Source organism: Grammomys surdaster, unplaced genomic scaffold, assembly GCF_004785775.1.
Source record: "Grammomys surdaster isolate TR1022 unplaced genomic scaffold, NIH_TR_1.0 125621, whole genome shotgun sequence".
NCBI classification, from domain to species: domain Eukaryota; kingdom Metazoa; phylum Chordata; class Mammalia; order Rodentia; family Muridae; genus Grammomys; species Grammomys surdaster.
This window is the reverse complement of record NW_021620462.1, coordinates 131,887-151,134: the sequence shown is the minus strand read 5'-3', so window position 1 is coordinate 151,134 and position 19,248 is coordinate 131,887. Positions and strand designations below refer to the sequence as shown.

The 19,248-nt window shown below is 41.1% G+C and overlaps 1 protein-coding gene across 1 annotated transcript in view; it reads right to left on the bottom strand.

Annotated features, from left to right (window-relative positions):
* Window positions 1-5,351: 5,351 nt before the first annotated feature.
* Window positions 5,352-19,248, bottom strand: part of Aspa (aspartoacylase) — a 19,069-nt gene continuing 5,172 nt past the window's right edge. The window contains exons 3-7 of the mRNA XM_028787290.1: window positions 17,583-17,778; window positions 16,165-16,258; window positions 14,943-15,050; window positions 10,003-10,112; window positions 5,352-7,119 (exon numbers count right to left, since the gene is read on the bottom strand). Coding sequence (XP_028643123.1) covers window positions 6,922-7,119; window positions 10,003-10,112; window positions 14,943-15,050; window positions 16,165-16,258; window positions 17,583-17,778 — 706 coding nt within the window. The 3' untranslated portion in view covers window positions 5,352-6,921. The remainder of the gene's footprint in view (window positions 7,120-10,002; window positions 10,113-14,942; window positions 15,051-16,164; window positions 16,259-17,582; window positions 17,779-19,248) is intronic.

The following is a 19,248-nucleotide window of genomic DNA, read 5'->3' as shown; positions in this document are numbered from 1 at the left end:
AAAGCAGTTAGGTGAATCTTAAGGTTCCTAGACATCCTACAAACCAGTATTCCATAGCTGGAGTCTCCTTGAGTTATCCTGAACAGAAGTCCTTATGTAAAGGGCAACTACTGGTTCTAGGGAGCTGGGACTCCAGCTTTGCGTTGGCTTGGAAGTCAGTAGATAAAACCACATAGCTTTGCATTTCCCACTTGAATGGAAGGTGTGTGGGAAGTTGGGCAGATAGAAACAACTAGCTTCTCTCATGTGAAGATCTGCTTTCTGTGGATCTGGGTGGAATTTGTTGGCAAACCCACTTCTAAACTGGCTATTCATTTAAATGTGGGACTCCCCTCCCCCAAATGAAGGCTTTCTGCCCAAAGGGTCAAGCTAAAAGGTTCTTCAAAACAAAGAAAGGCATCTCGATAAAAGGTGTCCTGTTCAAAAGGACCAAATCCCTTATTATACATGTGGAGACTCAGGCTCTGGTGTGAACATAGACTTGTTCAAAGTCATGTCAGAGCAGGTGGAGCTAGGATGTCCTGATTTCTGGGCCACACGGATCCTTCTGCAGTTTTTATCGTTGGGTCTTTTTGTAGCTGCCACATTTAGGGGCTAGTTTTGTTTTTTTTTTTCTTATGACTTGGAAGTTAGCATTGTCCTTACAACCCAATGATGTCTAAAGGTCAAATGTGCCTAAAGCCACATAACAACAACAACAACAAAATAGCAAGAGTACACACACACACCACTGACTCTGTGGGCCTCTCAGGACATCTTAAAACTCCATGATTTACATTTCAGTAATTTAGGGGGGAAGAGGTTTTCTGGGGATGGGCCTGAGCATGCTCAGGCAGTAGCTGCAAACCCTTTTTTAAGATAAACAACTCCCAGGAAGAGTTCTGTATTCTAGACATTATGTCACGTGCCTGTCTGGAATGACATGGGTGCTTCCTTCCTTCCTGGTGTAGGGAGAAGGAGTAAGAATTGTACTGTGAAGTCATTGAGCTCTCAGGCATCTGCCCAAGAGAGTACAGTATTATTGAGGTTCCTTTCCTTCCTCAGGGTTTGGTGACTGTCCCCTTTGGCTCTGGTGAGGAACAGGGAGACAGGCCCTCACCAGAGTCTATAAGCCATACTTGACTTCTGCATTAATTTACATGTTGTTATCTTATTTTATATTTACTGTGATCTTGGTTCCAGACACAGAATTATTGTCTTATTCTCATGGGATGTGCCTGATTCTTGTATAACTTAATTTACAGACTTGTTTTTAGTGTTGTTTGTGTGAAACTACATGCTCAAGAAATCATAAAGAGTAAGACTACTTTGGTCTCATTGAAATATTGTTTTGATTTCTAATAAATATTTATTTTGTCATGTTATGGCCATGTTTCTGTCTTTGCTTTGTATGAATATGAAAACCAATTAGAAATCCTAGAGTGTTTTCGTAACAGGAATGGGTAAAAGGAAGGTTGATGTTTGGATCGAAAGCATTTCTCCTGGATCCTGATCAGTGGTGGGGGTGGAGGGTGGGGGAGGGGGCAGCATGCTACATGTGTCAAAGTGCAACACATCTGAAGTCCTATTTTAGTTATTTGACAATTTTGTTTCATTTTTAAAAAGGATTTATCTTGGGCTGGAGAGATGGCTCAGGGCTTAAGAGCACTGGATGTTTTTCTATTTCCATTTTTAGATCCTGGATGGTTTTGTTCAATTCCTTCACCTGTTTGGTTGTGTGTATTTCTTTCTTTCTTTTTTTTTAAATTCTTTTTGTTTTTGTTGATGGTGTTTTGTTGTGGTGGTAGGTTTTTTGTTTAAGATTTATTTATTTATGTATGTGAGTACACTATTGCTGTCTTCAGACACACCAGAAGAGGGTATTGGATTCCATTATATAAGCCACCATGTGGTTGCTGGGAATTGAACTCAGGACCTCTAGAAGAGAAGTCAGTGCTCTTAACTGATGAGCCATCTTTCCAGCCAGGTTGTGTGTAATTCTTTAAGGGATTTTTGTGTTTCCTCTTTAAGGGCTTCTACCTGTTTACCTGTGTTCTCATATATTTCTTTAAGGGAGTTATGTCCTTCTTAAAGTCCTCTATCATCATCATGAGATGTGATTTTGAATATGAATCTTGCTTTTCCAGTGTGGTGGAGTATCCAGGACTTGCTGTGGTGGGAGAACTGGGTTCTGATGATGCCAAGTAGCCTTGGTTTCTGTTGCTTAGGTTCTTGTGCTTGCCTCTTGCCATCTGGTTATCTTTGGTGTTAGTTGGTCTTGCTGTCTCTGACTGGAGCTTGTCCCTCCTGTGGGCCTGTGAGCCTGTGATCTTAGGTATGTCAGCACTCCAAGGGAAACCAGCTCTCTCCTGGATGGGATTTGGGTACAGAGGGTGGAGTGTGAACTGTGGGACAGCTTTAGCTCTGGGGCGCAGTTAGAGACCGGGAGGATCATGTCCCCAGCTGCTCCACTGTTCCTGTGCCCTGTGTGCTCCTGGAAGGTACCTCTTTGGACAGTTATTGGAGAGAAAGTGGTGATCTCACAGCTTGGCTTAGGAGTGAGAGCAATCCTGGGAGACCAGCTCTCTCCTGGTGGGATTTGGGTACAGAGTGCACTGGCTATTCTTCCAGAGGACCTGGGTTCAATTCCCAGCACCCACATGACAGCTCACATCTATCTGTAACTCCAGTTCCAGGGGATCTGCCACAGATATATATGCAGGCAAAACATCAATGCACATAAAATAAAAATAAATCATTAGAAAATTTAAAAATTCATCAGTTGTCTGGTTCTATTTTCCAGTAGCCATCTCAAAACTAACACTGTGACTCTGTCACCTCCTTCTCCATGTCTGTAGTTGGTTTAGTCTCCAAGCTGGCACTGAAAATAGAAACCATCCAATGGGGACCCTCTCAAGGTTTGATCATCACACCTATGTTTTTACTTGTCCCCACACCCATGCTTTCCTACTCCTCCCTTGTGAATTCTTTTTTAAAAAGATTCTTGGGAAATTGCACTTTTTAAAAAAAAATTATTTTATATATATGAATATACTGTTGCTGTCTTCAGACACACCAGAAGAGGGCATCTGATCCCATTACAGATGGTTGTGAGCCACCATGTGGTTGCTGGGAATTGAACTCAGGACCTCTGGAAGAGCAGTCAGTGCTCTTAACCGCTGAGCGGTCTCTCCAGCTCCCCCACCCCTAGTGAATTCTTGGGCCATTTCACGATGGCGAAACTTAATTTTTCCACTTAATAGATTTATTTCATAGAAAGGAATGCTTGCGTTGAACTAAATTAGTCTACCAATAAGTAACTGTTTTTCCAAATTGTAACATAGCAATCTCCCGTAGACTCCAGGTTTTGATTGACTTGTTTTTAAAATCAAATCTCTATTATTTTCCTGTGTCAAATTCAGGAAGTGTCAGTTCTCTGTTTTGGTTTGATAAGATGTAACATTTTGGTCAGTGCCCTTTACTTGGTGAATATGGGAATGGAGAATGTTCATGTTGTACACTGTGAAACCTACTATGCCTGTACAGGTGGCAGCCCTGATTGGCGTCTTCTACTGGAGTTCCCTTTTGGGCTAAGGGTTGTAAATCCCACTCCCAACCCCAGAAGGAAGTACTAAGAACTGTGAAATTGCCATGGAGTGCTGAGCACTGTGACATCCTGAATGTGAGTTCACCTATCACTCGCTGACTTGGTACACATGAAGGAACCATCTGCAAAAGCTCTATCAGCTTTGTGTGGCTGTGTTAAGGGAAAGATATAAAAGCATTCTCTGCAGGTAAGTGAAAAGCCTCCTGAAGACAACATGGGAATGTAGAGATAGCAAAAAGCTTTGGAAGTCCCCTGAGAAGCCACTTTCCCTCAGACTTTTTGCTGGGGCATGTGCACAGGCCTTTCAGACACACCCTGGTCCAGCAGCTTGGCGTGTCTCTGACATGCACCTCCCAGAACCTCTCTGCCTCTCCACACTTGCTCCTTTTGCTGGCACAGTGGCTGTCCATGGCTCCCTATTTCTGTCCAAAGGATTTCAACAGCCCATTCTTCCAGGGAAGCCTTCCAGATAGGTTCACACTCACCAGATCAGACTTCATTCTTCCATCAAATCTTAATTATAAAAGCTAAAGTGTGCATTTTAAATTGCTATGGTTTCAGTTTGGAGATTTGATTATTTCTATCAAGTCTAATTTTTCTTGATTCAATTTTTATAGTCTTCAGAATTTCTACTTATTTGTGATTTGTCTATGGCCATGGTACCCTGAATGGGTGCTGTTTAATTAATTAAATGTGAATTTTAAAATTCTTACATGTATTTATTTAGTGTGTGTGTACACATGCATGTACAAGCCACAACACATATGTAAAGGTCAGAGGACAATGCTCAGAAGTGTGTTCTTTCCTTCCACCATGTGGATCCCAGGGATCAAGCTCTGGTTATCAGCCATGGCTATAAGCACCGTTACCTTCCTAACAGCCAGCCTGTAAATTTTTTTGGGGGGAGGTAGTATGGGTGTTTTGGTTACATGTATGTCTGTGTACCATATGTATTCATGATACCCTCAGAGACCAGAAAAAGGTAACCTGGAAAAGATAACCTGGAAGTGGAATTACAGATAGTTGTGAGCCACCATGTGGGCGCTGGAAATTGAACTCTAAAAGAATAACCAATGCTCTTAACTACAGAGCCATCTCACCCACCCCATGTAATATCATTTTAATCTATCCACATTGCTGTGTGGTTATATTGCTTTCAGCTACTTTTATTTTGACTGAAGCTGTAACAATCTACATATCCATCCAGGTCCCCCATTTATAGGAGGGTGATCATAATCATGCCAACTAGAGGCTTCACTGTTCGGATTAAGCAGCTAATGAATGCAGGCTCTTAGCTCAGTGCCTAGTGCCCAATACACACTTCTGTCATCATTCAAGGTTAGCACAAAAGGCCCTTCACGGTCTGCTTCTTCCTCCCCCAACAACCTCCAGACTCATCTTTTGTTTTCTTTTCTCTCTGCCCCAATGTCCTTCACACTGTTTTACTCATCTATGCTTTCTTTCAAGCTTATTTTCACCCTCCTGAGATTTCCCCTCCCCAGACTGATCTTGCTTTATTCTTTGGCTCCTTCAAAATGCAACTCAGCTTTCATTGTGTGTACAAAGCATTTTTAATCTCCATGTCACCTAGTTGCCCCTTTGTCCTCCTCCCCTCTCATCCTACCATGACAACGTTATCTTTGTTGATGTCTACATTCCAGAATGTGCCAAGAAAGGGTGGTAGAATAAATGTGTGCTCGGAGGAAGTGGATACCAAAAAAAAAAAAATAAGAAAAAAAAAACCAGAATAAGTGAGACGAAGAGATTGGCAACACTTATGGAAGTTTATTTAAATGTCACGTGTTAGCTATGACATTCAGCAGGAAGAATATATTTCAATTACGTGTTTTGGCAAGGCACAAAATAGATGTTGAATACACTGTGTATGGGGGTGAGATTGGCTTAGTGGGATTCTCTCTGGATGAATAATGTGTATGTGCACATGTATGTGTGTATGCACGTATGTGTGTGTACACTGGACACTCACTAAGTCACTGACATTGATTGGTACATCTATCTACATCTGTGTAGATGTATCTATTCCAGTTAATGCATTATTATGATTACTTTCGTGTGTGTGCTCATATCTGTGTGGACATTTGTGGAGACAAGAGGCTCATGCTACGTATCTTCAGTTACTCTCCACTTTATTTTTTGATACAATCTCTGAATCTTGAGCTAACTGATTTGGCTGTATTGCCTGGCTGGCAAGCCCCAGGGAGCTGCTTGTCTTCACCTCCCCTGCACTGGGATTGCAGCTGTACTCCATTGTGCCTGGTATCTTATCTAGGTGCCAGAGACTGAACTTAGGTCCCTGCTTGTATGATGAGCATTTTACCAACTAAGCCACTGTCCAGCATCAATGTTAGTATTTTTGATAGACATACTGAATCGATAAATGTGAGTTTCTTGGGGTTCACATTATGGGATAAAAATATTCCTCACATGACTGCTGTGGCTTTAGAGAGAAGGGGAGGGGTGTGAGGGCCTCGTGGGGACAGGAAGGAGAGGGAAACAGGGTCTTTTAAGGAGGCTAAAGAGAGGGAAGGGATTTTGTCACTTGAGACATGGAAGAACTCCTTAAAATATGCATTTGTTTGTGACCCAGAGTCACTAGTTAGTTTGGGCCATATTTGCACTAGTGCTGACTGCCAAAGACCAGGCCATCATAACCTGTTGATTATGATTCTGGGTGATGGGGTTCTTTTAGAATGACAGTTGGGAGATGCAAACCATGTATTTCTTTCAAACTTTTCACCTGAAGAATAATGACTAGCTTCTTGAGGGGAGTGTTTCTTGGCATATTCATGCAGCACTTTTACACCCAGTACCCATTTCCTTTCACATCTCATCTGCAGAAAGATATGAACTGCCTACAGATATCACAGTAATCACTATAGATTATTGAATGGACATTTAATACACTGTCATTAATTCACATGTTAGAACTTAAAAGCACCAAGTCTGTACTATTAGTTTTGAACAGCACTTATGCATTAGTTGAAAACATATATTCAGTCTGTCTCACTGTGTGCTAAGTTGCACATAGAAATGTGAAAGTTGACACTGTTATGGTACCAGAATGTAATGTATAAAGAATAATACAGAAACCAGAAGTACACTTGCCTGCCTACTGTATATAGCTCATCCAAAATATATTTGAAAGACATTCATTAATTTATTCTTTCCTTTCAGAACCTGGCCTGGATGCTTACTGCTTGAGGCCTGGGACTAGGTGATGAGGAAAAGAACTAGAGTAAGGCACTCTTGTCTTGGAGGTTTACAGAGTTCTAGACATTTGCAAGACTCTCATACCTGTGAGCTTGCAGAGATTTTTAGTGCAAAGTGGAGCGGATGCTTTTTGCTCTGAGTGTTAGTTTTGTTGTCTTTGCAAATGCTTCTTTTTTTTCATAATATGCAGCTTCATTCACAAACACTGGGTACACGGTACAGTCTCCACCCAGTGGAATAACTTTTCCATCAAGAGACACAAACACAGGATCTCCAGGGTGCAATGGTTTCCAGTCTTGATCCTCTCAGGAGACATCAAAATACATTAATTATGTTTGGGTTTTTCTCCTATCTTTAATTTATTCTGTCAGGCTGTAGATAACTAACATTGTCCATTAAAAAAAGACATTCTTTACTAAAGAGAAATATAAAAGGGATGCATTAGGAAGTATGAGAATCTTCTAAGACCAATGCTTCCGACCACAGGAGCCCTAGAACATGTCTACCTTCAGTGTGCTGGCCAAGCATCTGGGAGTTGGCTAAAATGGTTCTCTAGGCCTGGGCAGAGCCTGGGCCTCTGCATTCCCAACCTTTCCCAGAAGCATCAGCATCACCTGGGAGTATGTTAGAAAAGTAGACTTTTACCCCATGTTGAGACCTATGGAATACCAATCTTCATATGAATAAACTGCCTGGAATTGAGAAGAACTGCCCACAGAACCTTTCCCCTCCCTAGCTGTACTTCAGAATCACCTGGGAGGGTAACAAACTCTTGTATCAGTGAGGGGAGCTGGCCTTATCTCAGAAACAAAGCTAGAATCTTCCATTTCAGGGAGAATGGGCTTAGTAGCTCTTCAGAAGTATTTACTGAGATAATTAACCTATCAATTTCTCTTGTAGAAAACTGTGTGTGTATGTGCACACATGCTATTGAGAACTGACTTCAGAGTACCACATATGCTAACTCTACCACTGAGCTATAGTCCAAGCTTTTTTTCTTTTTATTTAATCTTTTACTTTGAGACAAGGTCTTACTTGTTTGCTCAGGCTGGCCCTGATCTAACCCTGTGGCTAAGGAAGGCCTTTTAAATTGTGCTCCTCTTGCTTTAGTGCCCCTCATAGCTGGGACTACAGGTTTGTGCCACCAGACCAGGCTGGGGACATTTCTTATGGTCTAGCAACTCCAATGATCTTTCCTGACTTTTGGGACCTGACACTGATCCAGTTGGTCACTGTCCTCAGCCAGTCTTCTCGGTTGCCCCAGGATTACTTTTGTGTTTTAGAAGGATGTTACTGATGAGAATACTCACGAACAGTCCTATGTTTGAGGCTGGTGTGGCATTGTCGGCTGGCTTTGTTTCCTGGACTAACATCATAGGGATTTCTTTCTCTCTACCATACGCTATCTTTTAAAACCACTGCTCATTGGCTCCCTTTGGTTTTTATTTGGCTTCCCTGAAGCTATAGGCAGGATACGTTCTATTGGTCTGAATTTGTGGGCAGGATGTTCTGTGAGGTTGCCTGATGGCCATTAGAGTCATTAAGTAGGGGTCTGAATGGGAACAGTGGTTTTCAACCACGAGTACTCAAGCCAATAATACCAGATTAGCTGAGATTTTTGGCACTGTTTTTAAGAAAGTGTTCTTTTCTGAAGGGAAATGGAGGGGAGTGGATCTTGGGGAGGAGGGAGGAAGCTGGGATCGGTAGAAAGGGGAGACTGTGGTTGGTCTAGAGAGAGATCTCTATTTTCAATGAAAAAGAAAGCTCTGTAATGTGTCCTTGTGGTTGAGAAGCCTTGCACGGCTGGCTAGCCTTCTAGTTCTCTTTTACCTCTGGGCTCTGAGGTCCTACACTGGGATTGGGTGTTGTAGTGTTTGGAATCTTGATTCTTTCCTGGCTTTCCTTTGATTTCTCCTAATTCCCCTGAGACCTCCTTCACTCTGATTAATCTACTGATTATTCTATTGATTAAACCAGGCAAGGAGTGGCACTGGAATTCTAAGGAGAGTCATGGCATTATGGCAGGAATGCTCCAGAAAAACAAGTTCATGGAAGTGTCAACTATGTGACCAGCTGTAAAGATCATTAGTAGATCTGTCACACATAGCTGTGCATCTGTGGGACAGTGCTGATTTTTCTGTTCCTGTCATGTCACTCCTTTGTTGTCCTTTCCCATCTCCTCCCTTTTAGAGATTAAGTTTCCCATTATAGTCTAGGTTGGCCTCAAATCTGTAATCTTGCTGCATTAGATTCCCAAGTGTTATGATTATCAGCCTGTACCATAATGCCATGCTCACTGTCTATTCTAATTTAAGAATATAAGGGCTTAGAAATTAAAAGCTAGATTGAGGTGTGGTGGTACACTACTATAATCCCAACTTTGTAAGGTTGAGATAGGAAGGTCAGGACTTTGAGTCAGCCTGGGCTACAGTAGAAAACTCTATCTCAAAAAACAGCAAAATGAAATCGAAATTAGAAGCCCATAGATATAATTTTCCTCACTCACTGTACATGGGTAGGAATTTTCTGTCCTAGAAGTCTTGTTTGGATGCCTTTCTCTCCTCATTATGAGGTTACAGTATCTGGCCATTTTGATTTCTAGATAGTACACTGGATTTCAGTGTTTCCAGACTATCAGTCACATGAGACTATAGGCCACACTCACAGATGTACCCCTAGAGCCAGCACACGCCACATGTACTGAGTACTGAGATAAGGTATGTGTCCCTCCTGCCACGGTTTGGGATGGGTGTTGTCCTCCACAGTGCAGGTGTTAGAGGCTTGGTTCCTAGAGTGGTGCTATTAAGAAAAGATGTAGTTCTTTAGGAAATGGCTCCTTGTGAGAAACCTTTAGGTTTCTGAAGAATTTGGAGGAGGCTGTGGTCCTTTCCTTCCTGCAGTCAATTCATGTCCTTGTTTGCACAGTTTGCTTTACCATATGCTCCTGCCACAGCTCCAGTACTGTGGTCACTCTTGGACTGGAACCTCCAGAATGGTGAGCAAAATAATGCTTTTCTCTTTAATAGTTGTTTGTATTTGGTATTTCATTATAGCAATGGAGAGTGGACTGATACGATACTTTAAATACTAATAAGCTAATATGCACAAAATGCTGTATGAATGGTCAAATTGTACCCCGAAGTAGAATACTATTACTTTCAGTATTTCAAAGAAACAAATGTTACCTGCAGATTAGGATGGATAACAGCAGCCACATCTCCACTTTCGTTCCTTGGATAATCAACTTTCTCCATTATTTTATAGACATCAATAGAACAGGGAGGAAATTCTTTTCCTGTGGAAAGAAGTGAGATAAGTTAATCACAGCTAAAAGAAATATTCTAGAAAAAGAAAGCTGACATTTTAAGGAAGGAAGATCAACAGAAAGTAAAAAGTGCTGCAAACCAGTTATGGAGGCTCATAAACACAGAGAGACCAAATACTGTGGTTACTCCTATCAGTACACTTTCCACAAATCTCTGACAGGCAGAGGCAGAAACAGAAGATTCACCTATCAGTGTTTGCTAGGACCATGAGTCAAGGCCACTAGGCTCTCTTCTCCTAGTTTTCCTAGCTGCGTATTCTTGAACAACAGGTTGGCCTTCTGCAGGCTGGAGTACATTACCTGTCAAATGAGAGTTTGGATGAACATATGGCAGTGCTCTTCCTTCTGATATCCTGTGACTGGTTGTCTTCACAAAGATGATCAATGAGGTAGCTGCCTTCAGCATAATGGATATTTGTCTTAACCAAGGTCATTGCACATCTGACAACTCCTGAGGTGGGAGCTTTTTGGATGCAGGGAACCTTCCTAACAGTGGAGTTCAACCCCAAAGATGATGCAAAATTGACCAACCAAGTGCTGACTGGATCACAGATAGAGGATGTAATCTCTAAGCAAACACTGGAACCTGTGTCAGATGGAGAGTCTAGAGTATGTTTCAGTGGGAGCCTAGAGGGAAGTCTTTCCTTAGAGAGGAATCCATATGAGGAGATCTGTTGTTACTTCTAGCTGGCTTTTGCTGTGTGACACACTAACCTAGAACTTAGCAGCTTAAAGGATCTACCTCTACATTGAGCCTGTGATTCTGTGGGTTGGTGGGCAGCTCTTCTGGTTTAGACTGGCTTTGGCTGATTGGTGATTGTCTTGCTGACACATGACAGGTGAGCTGGCAGGTCCTCTGACTGCTCAGTGATCTGGGATAGCCCCCTCTCATGTCTGGCATTTCATATGTTGCAGCTTGATATGTGTGACTGTTATCTGGGGACCTTGAGATTTCCATCCTGTAACCTTTCCTAATCTAGGAGGTCAGTATAGACTGAGTCACACAATGGCCACGAGGGGTCCCCAAGAGTAGTAACGATGAACACTCAGAATGCTAGTCTTTTTCAAACTTCTGGGCTATAAAAACGAATTACAAGGCCAAGTCAGATTAAAGGAGAGGGAAGAACTGTTTGGGTAATGTAGGGATAGAAAGGGGTGTTCTGTAGTTACTGCCCCACATTCATATTAAAGGAAACACAGACTGTGGTTTGTAAGCCATGTGTGGTGATTTGAATAAAAATAGCCCCAATGGGTTCATATACATGATTGTTTGTAGAGAGTGGCACTACTTGACAGGATTAAGAGGTGTGGCCTTGTTGGAAGAAGTGTGTCATTGGAGGTGGGCTTTGGGGTTTCAAAAGCTCAAGCCAGGCCCAGCATCTCTCTTTCCTCTTGCTGTCTGCCAATCCAGATGCAGAACTCTCAGCTACCTTTCCTGCACCATGTCTGTTGCATGTCACCATGCCTCCCACCTCAAGGATAATGGACTAAACCTCTGAATGTAAGCCAGCCCCAACTAAATGCTTTCTTTCATAAGAGCTGCCTTGCCGTGATCATGACATCTCTTCACAGCAATAATATAATATATAATATAATAATATAATAGTATAATGATAATAAAATAATATAATACTGACTAAGACACCATGTCTTCTATCAGGTTTGTGGCCTTCTACTTGGATGTATCATTTCTTTCCTTTTTTTTGTTTTTTTTGTTTTTTGTTTTTTTGAGACAGGGTTTCTCTGTGTAGCCCTGGCTGTCCTGGAACTCACTCTGTAGAACAGGCTGGCCTCGAACTCAGAAATCCGCCTGCCTCTGCCTCCCAAGTGCTGGGATTAAAGGCGTGCGCCACCACTGCCCGGCGGATGTATCATTTCTTAATACACTGTGGTTTCACACTTGGTATCTAAGGTCCTGTTGTGCAAATGTTCTCACCTTTCTAACACCAGCTCCACAAGACAGTACAGACCTGTCCTTACATAAGGGCGGTGAGAACTGATTTTTGGTTTTTATGACCTTTTGAAGGTCAAAGGACTCCCAAGTACAGAAGCTCTTTAGACTATAGGAGGCACACATCTGAGGCTAAGGGACAATGCCTGCTGTAGGCCTTGAGCTACATGTTAGTTACATCATCAGAACTACACATTCCCCAGTGCAACCTAATGGAATTATTTGCACAGGACATTTCTGAGATTTTTTAAAAGTTTTTTTTTTAATCTTAAAGCAAACTGTTGTGTTATTGTTACACTTAGTACAGTTTGATTTACTGAGTAAGTGATCAGATGTACAGAAAATCCACTCAACTAAGATCCAGTCACTATCCAGTTGTTAACTACAGACATAACATAAAAACACATCATTCTTGCTGACCATAACTAAAAGCCTGGCTTGGCCCTCTTCCCAGAAATCACTGTTACAGCTTAGTCTGCTTTATTCTAGAGCTTTTCCTATCTATATGAACACACACACTCTCTGGCAAGTGATAATAAATTAATTGTAAAGATGGGGTAGCCCAGGTTGGTCTTGAACTCATTTACTTCCTACTTCAGTGCTTTCAATTACAGAATGCACTATCACACTTAGCTTACTGCTATTATTTTAAAAGCAAGTTTGTTTATTGTATGGTTTAGTCTGCTGCTGCTGCTGCTGTGTGTGTGTGTGACTGTGTGCACCCATATGCATACATGTGAAAGTCACAGAAGGATGTTGAGTGTTGTCCTTTGTCACTTCCCATTGTATTGCTTTGACACTGGTTCTCTCGAAGAACAGGAAGCTTGATATTTTGGCTAGGCTGGCTGGCCAGTGAGATCTCAGGGTTCTCTGGTTTCTGTCCCACAGTGCTGGGGTTACAGGCATGTTCAACCATGCCTGGCTTTTTATGTGGTGCTAAAGATTCAAGCTAAGGTCCTTATGGCTGCAGATCAAGTGCTGGTACCCAGTGAGCCATTTTACTTGTTAAAAAAATCAGCTTGCTTTTACAAACGAATGTTTTTGAAGACTTGTCCAATTTAGTTTAATTCTTCACAGCTGCTGAACATTTGGGTCGTTTCCACTTTTTTGTTGTTGAAGACAAAGCTGGAATAACCAACCCTTATGTAACACACGGGATGCGCATGTGGTTGTGCTTCTTCATGGCAGGGAGTTGCTGGGTCATGTGACTTGTATATATATATATATATATATATATATATATATATATATTTTGTTTTTTGTTTGTTTTGTTTTTCGAGACAGGGTTTCTCTGTGTAGCCCTGGCTGTCCTGGAACTCACTCTGTAGACCAGGCTAGCCTCGAACTCTCGAACTCAGAAATCTGTCTGCCTCTGCCTCCCAAGTGCTGAGATTAAAGGCGTGCGCCACCACTGCCCGGCTGTGATTTGTATATTTTAAGAAGGATTTACTGAGGATGCAGAGAGGCTCAGTGGGTAAGGGTGCTTGCTGGGCAAGCATGAAGGTTTGAGTGTGAATCCTAGCACCCAAGTAAAAAGTCAGGTGTGGCCATGTGTGCCGGTAACCACTGAAAGGAAGGAACCAGAAAGAATGTCCAGTCTGTGACTGCCAGCCTAGCTAGTTCAGTAAGAGAGCCTGTCCTAAAGGAATAAGGCAGAGAGGAGCGTGAAGAGCAGCTTTTAAGTCCTCACTAGGTTTGGGGCACACACATTAACACATGGTCATACATCATATACATATGTTCTCCCATAAAACAGTAGATAAGCAAAATTTAAAAAGAATGTAGAACAGAATATAAAAAAGAAAATATAGAAAATAAAGAAAAGGATATAAAAATAAAAAACATAAAATTATCCCCTTAAAGGTCTTTACCAAATAATATGTTCAGCAGAAAGTAATGGGCCTATTTTCTTTTCCTATAGCTTTGAAAAAATTTGATATCACAACTATAACCAAATTTAAATATTTTCTTTATCTAATGAATGAAGTTTGTCACTTGAACTTGCACTCCCTGGGTTACTCATGATGCTGAACATCTTATGTTTATTGGACGCTTGAACTTTCTGGTCTTTTCTATGTTCTTAGCTAGTGTATGTTAGCCATTCACAATGATGAGTTTTATTTTCAAGTGTGTATGTGATATAATTTGATCATACTGATCCTCCATTGTTCTCTATTGTCTCTTCCCACTCCTTGGTCATCCTTTTCTGCTCTTTGTACTTTCGGGTCTTTCTTCTAATGCACTAAGTTTCCTTAGGGTTGCTTATAGGAGCATGGTGAGGAATAATTTACAGAAGCATGGACAATTTATAAGTGGCTACACCACTGAAGAAAATGTCTCTCCCTCCCCAGTATCCCCAGATCCTCACAGCAGGGTGGGCCTCATCTGTCTTTGCTGTTTAAAACAGAAATTAATGGGAAAAGGAATTGACTTTATTTGGGAGATTTATTTGACAGTTGCCTTTCTTGAATGTGTCTATTTGTCATTCCCTGAGGAACTATTGAAGTAAAACGGTGATCTTCAAAAAGCATCTAGAAACTGACTGTGGCACACAGCTGTAATGCCAACCCTAAGGAAACTGAGGCAGGAGCACTGAGAGTTTAAGTCCTGCCTGGGTGTGTAGTGAGAGCCTGGAGAGAGAAGTGAGAGAGTGTGGGGGATGGAAGAGAGGGCAATAGAGACAGAGATAGAGAGGGCTAGCTAAGATCATAAACATGACAAATATGACCTAGATGCTATTACTATTTCAATTTTAAGTCGTTAAGTTTTGCATAGACAAACCTCCCCTCACCCCCTTATAGTTAAGCCATGTACATAAACACAGGAGACAACTGCCACCCACCACTCACCTTCATTGAAATGCTGTATAAAATCAAGAGCATGTTTTATCATTCTTCTCATTTGGTCCAAAATATCAGCTCTCAGAACACCGTGAGGCTGAGGACCAACTTCTATACCTATGTACAGAAGGAGGCACAATCACTTTTACATACATAGTAGAATATGTTGAGAAAAACTAAGCATTAAAAATATAAAGATCTAGATCTCAGTGTGGTATGACTGTTTAACATCATAGAAAATAACAGAGACAACGTCAGCATAAATACAGAACATGCCTTTAGTCCCAGCACTTGGGAGGCAGAGGCAGGCAGATTTCTGAGTTCGAGGCCAGCCTGGTCTACAGAGTGAGTTCCAGGACAGCCGGGGCTATGCAGAGAAACCCTGTCTCAAAAAACAAACAAACAAACAAACAAACGAATACTAGGCAAGAACTCTATCACTGAGCTATAATCTCAGGCTAAAGTTTTGGTTTATGTAAACTATGTAAGGATATTGGATGTTTAGCCAATATTATGTACATTTTAGTTATAGTTCTCTAATAATTATAATAATAAATTAATTACTTTAACCATGTAACAAAAATCACTATTTGAATAGTCAGAGTTTTTTAAAAATTCATTTACTTACATTATTTGTCAATTCTCTTTCAAATTACTTTGTTAAAACATCTAACTCTAACAAAATAGATTCAAGTTATAGAAGCAGTTTTATTTACAGTACACTTTGTAGATAACTAGCTATACTAATAGATCTCCCAGCAAACAGAATGGTGTTACCCCTACTTTAGCAGTTTTCCACTATGGAGTAATTATCTGGCTAATGGTCCGTCTTCTCATTAGACACCGAGCTCTTGGAGATTGTGTGTCAGGACCTAGCACAGTATTGTTCTGTAACAGACATACAAATACCTATGGAATATACAAATTTTTGCAATAACAATGGGAGTGGGTCTGAGAGACGTTCATAGAAGGTTTTACTTTACATGAGTTCTGGGAATGAGGGAGCATCAGACTAATTCCAAAGCCTGAGTGTTACAGCAAAGGAAGTAGGTATAAATACAGAGATCTGCTCAGAAAAACTCAGGAAATTAAGTTCAGTTAGGGCTTGCCTATGGTGAATCTGCTTATCTGATAGTTATAAGATTAATGATATGTGAGGTAGCTATATATGTTCTTTATGTTTCACTTAGGCTATATTTTCTTTACCTATGCAGCAGGGACTATGACTTACCAACAGGATACTTGGCAATGGAACGAGTGGTTGCATATTTGAGGGACGGATGCTCAATGAGATAAACAGAGCACGGTAATGGAGCCATGCAAGTCTGAAGAAAATTGAAAACATCTTTCTTAGTGTGCAAAGAACGGTTTGTTCTCTTGGCTGCTCAGAGTCAGTAGTCCCTTCAATATGCTTTACTTCATAATCAAACTTGGCTAGACAGCCTTATGAAATATTCTCTAAAGCCCGATGTTATACCTTTGAAACCATACAAGTGAATTACATACAAAATCAAATTATATTAGCTTTCTGGGCAAAATGTCCACAAAACAATACTCCAGGATGTAAACTAAAAATAGGAGGCAAACATTTCTTCTGAACACATTTGGCTACTTTTGGTTTCATCTTGGTTTATACTTAACTATTTAGCAGAATATTGGCCTTAATTCTAAAATTCTGTTACCACATATGGTCTATATCTCTACAGATATTGAGTGATTCCCCCCCACAACTTCTGCTTGGTTCTATGAGAATTTGAGCCAGGTCTCTAGGTTTATTTTACTTAAATTTGAGACAGAGTATCACTATGTTGCTCTGGCTGGACTTGAATTTACTATGTAGACTGAGCTTATCCCTGTTCCTGACATATTAGCTTGTATCCCCCACCTTGGTCCCTTTCTACCATTTTTGGTCCCTCCAGCTCCTGGAAGACACAGTGGACCACACTTTTGGAGCCTCTGCTGAAGTGCCTGGGTTGAAATCATGATGCACTCATAAGACACACAGAGGTGTGTCAGTGCACAGACACCAAACAGGCCAAGGGCAAGACACTATGAAGCCAAGTCTCTTTATCCTGGGACTCTAGTCAACACGGAATGGGCTCTACATGAGCTTCCTAAGGTGCTGTGATTGAGATGCTTCAACTGTACTGGTTAAAATTTTGGTATTAATTTTACTTAGTTTTAACAAATACTGCATGCTTGGTGGCCATCTGGATAGAATTTATAGCTCTGTAAATTCAAGTATTCACAGATGTTTTATGATTTTACTCATTTATTATTTTACTTTCTTCTTTCTAGCACTATTGCCTCTCTATCTTTGTACAGTACTTCATCCAGTCTCCCATTTGGCTATGGAATACAATCCATTTCTCTTTTATAGAAATATTATTTATTTTTATTTAGATGAGTACACTGTAGCTGTCTTCAGACACACACCAGAAGAGGGCATCAGATCCCATTATGGATGGTTGTGAGCCACCATGTGATTGCTGGGAATTGAACTCAGGATCTCTGGAAGTGCAGTCAGTGCTCTTAACTGCTGAGTCATCGCTCCAGCTCACAACCCATTTCTCTTTTTCCTGTCTTCCTGACATCTTTCAGTGACTTAAAAGTTAGGATCTTAATATAATTCAATAACATTGAGATTACCTTAATATAGTGAAACATCTGGATTAAAAAGTCCTTCCTGGAATCCTCAAGAATGAGAGTGCAGCCCATGTTAGAAGTAGTGTTGTGAAGGTCAAAAACAACGTCGTAGGCATCATCACTATTTTTTGGACCAAATAAGTGATTTATTTCTTGAGCCCTTTTCACTTCATATGGCAAATCTTCAGACATCTCTTTGCTGTTTTAGTAGAAAGAAAAAGATTAACAATGTCTATGATAACATAAACACACAACAGAATCAGTACGCAAAGAACCAGCTGTAAACCTTATGTATCAAAAATCAGACAGGGAGCCGGGCAGTGGTGGCACATGCCTTCAATCCCAGCACTAGGGAGGCAGAGGCAGGCGGGTCTCCTAAGTGGATCTTCTGGTGGATCTTTGAGCCCAGTCCAGTCTACAGAGAGACAGAGACAGAGACAGAGAGAGGGAGAGAGAGACAGAGAGACAGAGAGAGAGGCAGAGACACACACACACACACACACACACACACACACACACACAGAGAGAGAGAGAGAGAGAGAGAGAGAGAGAGAGAGAGAGAAATATCTAGGAGAGCCAGAGTTACACACAGAGAAACACTCTCTTGAAAACAAAACAAAACAAAACAAAACAAAACAAAACAAAACAAAACAAATCCACAAGGGACATGAAAACTTATCTAAAACCTCTGCAAATGAAAAAAAAAAAAACCTCAGTACTTTTTCTCCTGCTGATTCCATACGTCTGGTGCTGAACTGGCATGCTTATAAAATGTTAGGTTTATTTATGTGGCTGGTCCCAGGTAGGGCTTCACAAACAAAATTTACCATGTGATCTCAACCTTGAATAAAATAAATCCTTTAATTTTACAAGCACTTCTTTGTAGTTATGGTACACTGCTTATTTATTATGGGGCAGGACCATCAACCCCAGCACTATGGTTCTAGTAAAGAGGGAGTCAAACTCTGGTGCCCATGTCTTTATTGGGTATTTTACATTGAAGACTGAGAATGACTAGGGGATCAGGGACACAGTTAACAAATGACAAACCACAAACATACACAAACATACTTCCATTCGTTTTTCTTGAACAAGTGTTGATAAGTGATCACAATACAATACTCTCAAATGGGCTAGCTTTGAATTTATTTAGCAGCCAAGCATGGAGAATTACCTCCTGCCTCAGCCTCTCAAATAGCTAGAATTACAGGCTGGGGGCTGTTTGAACAAAATCTTATAGATACAAGAATTTTCAAAGGTTTTATTATTATTATTATTTACTCATGGTTCTTATTATTTCACCTGTTTATTCTTTCCTCTGCCTCTCCCTGCTGCATGTGTGCATGTACAGTACTGCCTATCCCTGCTGCATGTGTGTGTGTACAGTACTGCCTCTCCCTGCTGCATGTGTGCATGTACAGTACTGCCTATCCCTGCTGCATGTGTGCATGTACAGTATTGCCTATCCCTGCTGCATGTGTGTGTACAGTACTGCCTATCCCTGCTGCATGTGTGCATGTACAGTACTGCCTATCCCTGCTGCATGTGTGCATGTACAGTACTCCCTATCCCTGCTGGATGTGTGTGTGTACAGTACTGCCTGTCCCTGCTGCATGTGTGCATGTACAGTACTGCCTCTCCCTGCTGCATGTGTGCATGTACAGTACTG